Source organism: Bos javanicus, chromosome X (genome assembly GCF_032452875.1).
Source record: "Bos javanicus breed banteng chromosome X, ARS-OSU_banteng_1.0, whole genome shotgun sequence".
NCBI lineage: Eukaryota > Metazoa > Chordata > Mammalia > Artiodactyla > Bovidae > Bos > Bos javanicus.
Genome location: NC_083897.1, coordinates 9,542,737 through 9,551,630, shown reverse-complemented (window position 1 = coordinate 9,551,630; position 8,894 = coordinate 9,542,737). Strand labels below are relative to the sequence as shown.

The window sequence follows — 8,894 nt, the reverse complement described above, 5'->3', positions numbered from 1 at the left end:
CATTCATAAGCTAAGGAGAGAGGTCTGGAACAGATGCCTCCTGTTCACCCCTCATAGTCCAACTCTGCTGACACCTTGATTTTGAACTTCTAGCCTCCAGAACTATAAAAAACCAAGTTGCTTTTTGAAGACCACACCAAAACAACAGGGAGAAGGAAATGGCAACCCACTCCAGTATTCTTGCCTGGAGAATCCCAGGGACAGAGGAGCCTGGTGGGCTGCCGTCTATGGGGTCACACAGAGTCGGACACGACTGAAGTGACTTAGCAGCAGCAGCAACAGCCAAAACAACAGATATGAGCTTTGCGATATTAGAAAAATTCTACTGAGCCATGCTTCCTTTTACAAGTTCAGAAAAACTAATTTCATTTTAAAATGAGTAACAGAAAATGAGGGAAGTAAAATCCCAAACAAAGTTATTAAAAGAGAGAATACAGAGCAGAATGACATCTCTCTTCTCCATGTGCGTCTATCCTGGAAGGGAGCTTGGGCTGCGAGTTCTGCGAATTCATGACATCTAGATGCTTCAACCCCATCAACCTTACCAAGTATCACTTGCACCCATTTTTAGTTCCACTTGCTTTTCTCAAATTGGTCCACTGTGTTTTCTAGTAAATACCTGTAGAGCATTTTGGTTCACAGAGTATTTTAAGGTCTTCCTACTTTCTGGTCTGTGAAATGAGCCATTATTTCTCTATGCTCATTCCTTCACAGATTGCTCAGGTCTTGTAGCTGTAACTTGCCCCCAGCCTCTTCTATATAGGGCTCATGGGAATACCTTATCACATAATTTTTTTTGCAGATGTTGTTCACAGATTAATATTAAAATATTAATATGAATATATCACATGCACAGCTCACTCACCCATTCTGGCATCAGCGGTGATTCCCCTGCTCAACCTTCGGGGCTCCTGGGAACAGGCGCCACACAGTCACTCTGACTGGGGGAGTGGAGGGAGGGTGAGGCATATATGAGGATGGGATTTGCTTGATAAATGTGCAAGCCAAACTCTTTGTGGACGAGTTCAGAACTGGAGGCTTCCGGCACCCGCCACTGACCAGTGTTTCTCATCCTAGGGCTCCCCTGCCAGTCCCAGAACTCCCGAGATCCCGTGAGATCCCTCGAGACTTGGTTTCCTCTGGGGCGTGAGGTAGCGGTGGCTGCGCTATTAGATTACTTCCGCGGTCTTCTGGGCCACTTCACGTGATCAGTGCATCTAGCTCACTCTCTCCCTACCCCTCCCTCTGTATTCACATTTACACCTCCACACTCACCCGAAGCCACAAAGTGTATCCTGCACGCTCCAACTGCACCCTGTCTTTGCCTTCCTGGGAAACCCCACACTCCACGCGCTTGGACCAGGGTCTGGCCCTCGGCCCTGGCTGCAGGCGTCCCCTATGCTGTTGAAAAAAGAATGTTTCTAGATGGAGGGGCTTGGGTAAAGGGGCCAGCTTCCCCATCGCAGGATGCTCGCAGTTGGGCTGATTCCGAGAGAGCAGGGCCCTGTTCTTTGGCAGAGGGACTCCAAGTACAGGCAGCGATGGTCTCCTGGGACGAATTCTAGACATCTGGCTACTTCTGGGAGGAACAACTGGCCACAGCCACGTGCAGTGGAATGGGTGGGCTCGGGTTGTTTTGGTCTCAGACCTTGGGGCCCCACATCACTTCCCCAGGAGAAGACTTAACGCCCCTTGCATGTGCCATTCACTGCCCCGTTCTGGCCTCAGGCAGTCCCATCCCTGAATCCCTCTAAGCCAGAGGTCTCTCTCAGACACCTGGCCACAGGCCCTGAGCCAAGGTGGAGCTGCACTGTGGCTCTGAATTAGGAGGAAAGACATTGGAGAGGACTGGGGTTTGCTTAACAGGTGGCATGAACCAGACTCCTTCGGAGTCTGGAACACGGGGCCTCCAACACTGGGGCACACAGGTGTAAAAGAAAAAAAATTAATATGTTAATTTAAAATAAGGCTATAAAATTTCAATTATGCAAGATAGAAAAATTCTAGAAACCTGCTTATACTTAACAATTAGACCTCATGTTGGTTTTTTAAAACCACAATAAAAAAGACTATAAAAGATGTACTGCTGCTGCTAAGTCGCTTCAGTCGTGTCCGACTCTGTGCGACCCCATAGACGGCAGACCACCAGGCTCCCCGTCCCTGGGATTCTCCAGGCAAGAATTCTGGAGTGGGTTGCCATTTCCTCCTCCAATGCATGAAAGTGAAAAGTCAAAGTGAAGTCGCTCAGTCGTGTCCGACTTGTAGCGACCCCATGGACTGCAGCCCACCAGGCTCCTCCTTCCATGGGATTTTCCAGGCAAGAGTACTGGAGTGGGGTGCCATTGCCTTCTCCGATAAAAGGTGTACAGTTGCATGTAAAGAATGTTTTAAAAAAATTTATCATGCCAATATAAGTGTGTATATATACAGATATGGAATTAAACACATAAAAATATAAACCATGGTACCTCTAGTGGTGAAACTCTGGTTGAATTTTTTTTCTAATTTTCCTAAAGTGAAATTAAGCTACATTTATAGCTATTTTTATATTGCTGTGTTTATAATCAGACATGTACTCAGGAAATTGATCTCTTTTGTTTCAGACCTCCTTGGTTCTCTCTTACATTTCTGAAATCAAAGAGGACAACTAGCCCCATAAGAAGACAGAATGCCTGTCCAGGATTAGACATCTCCTTTATCTGAAGCATGGTTGCATCCCAGGAATCATTTCTTACCACTTTCATCATTCCAGTTCCTTGTCTTTACAAGGTAGAATTCTCTCATTCCTAAGGGATCTTAAGAAATGCTGAGCCTTTTGCTCCTGTCCATTCTGATACTGAAGCTGCTGCCACCTCTTATCTACCACAGGGACTTTTTCTGTAACCCACGCCTGCTGATAGGCTTTGCTAGTAGCAGATGCTCTCACAGGAAGTGCTCTTATTTGAGGCACTTATTTTGATTCTGCTTTTACTAGTGGGAATGAAAGGGGTTAAATGATAGATGGCATACTAACTGTGGAAATAGAAATAGGCATTTGAAGATGCTGCTCCTGTGTAGGGTCCAGTAGCAGGTATGAGATGATAGAATGGTGAGGAGGTGGTGTGAAGAATATTGTTATGATCCTTCACTTTCTCCACACAGATTGCATCTTCTCTTGCTCTGAAGCTTCCACAGCATCTAAAAGGCCTCTTTCCATCTCCTCTATACCCTCCTGCTCAGAGAAATACCCATATCCCTCCTCCAGCATCACCACCTTCATAAGTGCCTGTAAGGGAGCACTACCAGGCCCACCCCTATCATCAATAATGGCAGTGGCTGCTGCCAGGCCTGATTCTTTCTTCTTTTCCTCCACCACCATTTGTACTCTTCCTCTATTGCACCAACACTGAATTTATATCCAGCAGGAAAAATACCAGCACATGCCCACCTTTCCAAGTGTACAGGGGACATTAGGACCCACAAAATATCATACTATCTTCTCCCCTCCCTCTTAAATAATTTTGTTTATTCACCCTCATAACCCTCTTCTTTTCCTACATTCCTATCCCTAGCCAAGGCTCTTACCATTAGTCATCTCTGAGAAAGGAGAGTTCTCATATGACAGGGTCATTTTTCTCTTCTAACCCCTCATCTCACCATACTCGTTCCAAGAAGATATTCAGATCTTGGCACCTCTTATCCCAGCCAGCCTGTATCTGGTTTTCTATAATCCACTGCATTTGGACCAAATTATGATATGAAAGGAATGGCCTAGAGAAAGAATACTGCTTTATAATGCCTACGTACTCCTTACTCCATACCAGGACCCCAGGGAGAAAGCAGAGCCCCAGAAGGAAATGGTGATTGTAGAGAGACTATGGTACATGTAGAGAGACTAGGGCATCAGGGCTTTCAGCACTGGCAGACACCTTCAACCCCCATTGGCTATAGAGAAGCAGAAATGCCCACCCTCAAGAGACCATGTGGACTTGGACAGTGAGAGTACCAGGGACAGTAACAATGGACTGAAGGCCCCCATAGAAGGCCCTCCCCCTCCCATTCTTGGTAACTCACAGGAAGAAGAGGGGCCCTTCAATAGTGAATGACATTTAACTTTCAGTCTTCTCAGTGGGATGGAGGGAAGCTTCAGATTTAAATGGTAACTTCTGGGGACTACCTGGAGGTCGAGTGGTTAGGACTCAGTGCTTTCACTGCCATGGGCGTGGGTTCATTCCCTGGTTGCAGAACTAAGTTCCTACAAGCCTCATGGCTCAACCAAAAAAAAATTAATTTAAAATAATTAAATCAACTGCTACTTCTGAGCAAACCTGTCCCCGAGGTACACACTACACAGAAGACACAGCAATAAGTGAACACTCTTTATTACTAGTTAGAAACAGAAAACTTCTGACAGAGCCTGAGCCTGGTGAGCTGGAATCTCCTGGGAGAACTCCAGGATACCTCTTGTTCAGACTGGAGGCTGATCTGACTTCCAGCCCCTGGGCTCCACCCTGGCTCCCCCTGGCTTGCAGCAGCTGCTTCAGGGGAGCAGAGCGCCTGCAGAGAACACACAAAGTGGAAGAGAAGGGCCCAAGGGCACTCTCAAGAGTACTTGTCCCAGTCCAGTTCTACTTTTAATCCAATTAGCCCTCCCAAGAGAAGCACTATCCATAGCACGATGTCTGTCCTTAGAACACATTTTGTTCTTCATCCACTGGCTGGAAAGGGGCTTGGGATGGTGGCTGCCTGAAGCTGTGTTGCCAGCATTCCCCGAAGCACTTCTTTAAGGCAGTCACTCAGTGGTCTTTCAGGCAACCAGGGAACTAGCTGTCCCTCTCGAGGGAGGAAATCAGGAGAGTATCAGAAAAGTCCTGCCTGAACTTTCCTGCTCTTTGCCACTACTCATTTGTGACATCTGGGACCAACGAGATGAACAGTTGGGAAATCAAGTCCATCCACAAAAATCTCTTTGATCTTGCCCCTGGAACTACAAAAATATCTGGATGCTATTTCAACTGGGTTTACCCAAAGGCCACACAACATGCAAAATAAAGTCACCTCTAATCTATAATGTATCTCAAATTATGCTGTCCCCTGTCATCTAACCAAACTCACCAAAAAGATTTGTGTACACTAGATAATACAATATAATTCTACCTCCTATCATATACTAGACAATCAATAACTAGTTGTTTAATTAAATGAAATCTATCAAATTTGCTATCATCTATAGAATTTAACACTGCAAACCCACCCCCTAGCACTTCTGAAATAATTCCATATCAACAGAGAAATTAAATCATAACAAAATTATTTTGTATCCCTTTTCCCTCTAATAAGTCCCAAAGTATCTCTTCTTCCCTGACTTCTTAGCTTCAGCCAGCCGGGAGGGTCTCACTGAGGTGCAGGTCAGTCAGAAATGAAGTGTGATTTCTTCAGGATCTTGGAAGATCTTCTAAATGGGATAGGTTCAGATTCTTCAGCAACAGGCAAATTCCATGGGGCTCAGAGACAAAAATGAGCCCCTACCTATAAAACTTAAATACAAGAAGCAAACATGAACACTGCAGTAGTTTACAAAAGAACAATAGCATTTTCAAGGAAAAACAGTACTCCTAAAATTCAATGTAGCATATAACTCTAAAAGCATATGGCTATTCTGAGGCAAAGACAGGAAAAGGTAGCATTTTCAGGAAAAGGTGGTTAATAAGAAAACAGAAATTAGTGAAAAAAAAAAATTCTTCATGACTTCGGTGCCTCCAGGGTGTCAGCCAATTAGCATCAGCCATCCAGAATCCAGCACCTACAAACTTAAAAGGAATTAGAAGTCCTCTATTTTAAACACGTAATACTCAAAGTAGTCTTTGTTAAAATAAGTGTACAAATAAGGATATAATTATGTGTGTGCATGCATGTGTGTATATATTTGTATGTGTGCTCAGATGATAAAAAGTGCTTAATTTGGGTAATAAAATAATGGATTGTTTTATTTAATTTTTGAATTATGAATATTTCAAATATTATGAATTTTTAATATATGAATATTCAAATAAATTTGAATTTATTTAAATTTTGAATTATGAAATTAAATTTCATAATTTTGATTTTCAAATTTTCTGTGAAGTAAATGAGTTACTTTTTGATCAAAAGAGGAGAGGTTGTTAGGAAATTGGTTTTTCCTTGGAGTGTTTCCATTCTTACTTACCTTCCTGAAATCAGTGAGCTTGTCCTGGATCCAGGCCTCCACTCTCAAATGCCCTGCACACATTCTTGCATTTATAGCAGGACTTGCGCCATGGAAAATTCACTGCTTTACAGCGCAGGCACTCCCAACAATTTTGATTGGGATGTATAGTAGGTTTCTGCTGATGCTGGGTATCTGAGGAATTTTTCTCTTTTGGTTGCTTGGCATTTTGCTCCTGTTTCCTGGAGCTTTTTCTCACAATATAACATTTGCTGTACCATGAGGGACATGTCCCCTGGGGCCTCTCTGGACCTTCTTGTTTGGGGAACTTGCTGCTGCTCATGGAGTACTTCTCCTGGGGCATCACTGGACATTCCTTCTGGCTGTGGCTCCTGCTGTCTCCATGGGGCGCTGTCCCCTGGGAACAAACAGGGCCTCCTTCTTGGCTGTGGTTCCTACTGTCTCCCTGGGGCACTGTCCCCTGGGGACACACAGCACCTTCCTCTCGGCTCTGGCTTCTGCTGTCGCACAGGGAGGACATCCCCTGGGGACACACAGCACCTTTCTCTCGGCTGTGGCTTCTGCTGCCCCCCAGGGAGAACATCCCCTGGGGACACACAGCATCTTCTTCTTGGCTGTGGCTTCTGCTGGCCCCCACAGAGGACATCCCCTGGGGACACACAGCACCTTCCTCTTGGCTGTGGCTTCTGCTGCCCCCCACAGAGGACATCCCCTGGGGACACACAGCACCTTCCTCTAGGCTCTGGCTTCTGCTGTCCTGCAGGGAGGACATCTCCTGGGGACACACAGCACTTTCCTCTCGGCTGTGGCTTCTGCGGCCCTCCACAGAGGACATCCCCTGGGGACACACAGCACCTTCCTCTTGGCTCTGGCTTCTGCTGCCCCCCACAGAGGACATCTGGGGACACACAGCACCTTCCGCTAGGCTCTGGCTTCTGCTGTCCCGCAGGGAGGACATCTCCTGGGGACACACAGCACCTTCCTCTTGGCTCTGGCTTCTGCAGCCCCCCACAGAGGACATCTCCTGGGGACACACAGCACCTTCCTCTTGGCTCTGACTTCTGCTGTCCCGCAGGGAGGACATCCCCTGGGGACACACAGCACCTTCCTCTTGGCTGTGGCTTCTGCTGTCCCGCAGGGAGGACATCCCCTGGGGACACACAGCACCTTCCTCTCGGCTGTGGCTTCTGCAGGCCTCCTGTGCATATTCCCCCTGGAGGTTCTCAGAATATTCCTCCTGGGCATAGAAACTCGGGTCATATGGTGGGGCCATCTCTTCCTGGGCCCCCACTGCAGCCCACTGACCAAGTGGGTATATCCCCAGAGGAGGCACCTGGGGTGCAACTGCTACTGGCACTGCTGCTGCCATGACTGCTCCCTCTTCCATAACTGCTACAGGCGGTAAAGGTGTCACATATGGGTATCCCGATAGGAATGACTCATGGCATGGGAATGGATGTGGCACCAGCATTGGTGGAAGGGGTTGCACTGCCTGGGCAAAGGAGCTCTGAGGTCCGGGGACATAAACCACAGCTGCTGGGGCTGCCATCTGACTCTCTGAATGTGGCATACCCTGTGCTCCCAGAGCCACCATCTTGCCGTGCTCCGGTACATTCAGGGGCCATGCTGTAGCCCCAAGCTGCTCAGCTCCAGGCCCAGGCAGCATTTCATGTGCCACAGGTGCTAACTGGGCCGCTCTCTCAAACTGGAGCAGTCGCCCACGCAACATATCTCGCTCGTACATCACCTGCTTCAGGGCGAACAATGCGTTTCCATGTGCTGCCGCCTCCTCACGCTCCTCATGGAGGCGCTTCAGCTCATTGGCCAGGGCCCAGGAAGCTGCCTTATGCTCCCTGACCTGCTGCTGGAGCTGCCTGATATGGTGCGCCTGCTGCTCCCGCTGCCTTGCGCCCACACGCACGCTCAATGCCAGTGCGCTCCAGGCACAGGCCCTCTTGATGGCGTGCGGCACCCGTGGGTCAGCAACCACGATTTGCAGCTGATCCTCTACCTCGTTCCAGGGTCGCGAGCGTAAGGCCATGTAAAAATCGGGGCCACCCCCGTTCTCGAGGACCTCGTTGTTGATGAACCGGATTACATCGACGTGGCGAAAGCCACTGGCATTGTCCCCAAAGTCCACAGCCATGGCTGCTGAGGCCTAGTCAACCAACCACCTCACTGAGGAAGACGCTGCCTTCCGACAGTCGCGGCAGCTAAAAGCTGCAGCTGCTACCAAGTCCGCCCTTCACTTCCCAGCTCAGTCCTGGCCTCCTCACCCGCCTTTTTTGTCCCTCACACGGTCCCGCTTTCCTCACCGAGAGTAGAACACGTCCACTCACCACCATGCCAACCGCCAAAGTGCAGAGAACGTGATTCGTCACAGGCGTGCTGAGTCACACGCACGCAAGGCTGCTAGACCTGCCACCCAGCTAGAGCCCCCTCTACAGGATGAGCGGACCAGAAGCTGCACTGGGTGCCGCAATGAGACCAGACTTGGCAGAGGGGAGGGGGGAGCTGGTGCAGGCAGCAGGATGCAAGCACGCTGTGGCAGCGGGCTCTGCGGATCCCTTCCAGATGCTAATAGTTGCCAATCATGCACCTAGGGCAGAGAAGGCAATGGCACCCCACTCCAGTACTCTTGCCTGGAAAATCCCATGGACAGAGGAGCCTGGTGGGCCGCAGTCCATGGGGTCGTGAAGAGTCGGACACA

The 8,894-nt window shown here is 48.4% G+C and overlaps 1 protein-coding gene across 1 annotated transcript; it reads right to left on the bottom strand.

The window, feature by feature from the left end:
• Positions 1-4,345: 4,345 nt before the first annotated feature.
• On the bottom strand, positions 4,346-8,529 carry TEX13D (TEX13 family member D). The gene is made up of 2 exons (XM_061409602.1): positions 6,185-8,529; positions 4,346-5,516 (listed from the first exon to the last, which is right to left on the bottom strand). Exon 1 carries the CDS (start codon positions 8,328-8,330, stop codon positions 6,195-6,197), a length of 2,136 nt encoding a protein of 711 aa, XP_061265586.1. The 5' UTR covers positions 8,331-8,529; the 3' UTR covers positions 4,346-5,516; positions 6,185-6,194.
• Positions 8,530-8,894: the final 365 nt, after the last annotated feature.

Bases quoted from the DNA above. Each gene is read 5' to 3' on its own strand.
- TEX13D (XM_061409602.1), bottom strand. From the start codon at position 8,330: ATGGCTGTGGACTTTGGGGACAATGCCAGTGGCTTTCGCCACGTCGAT.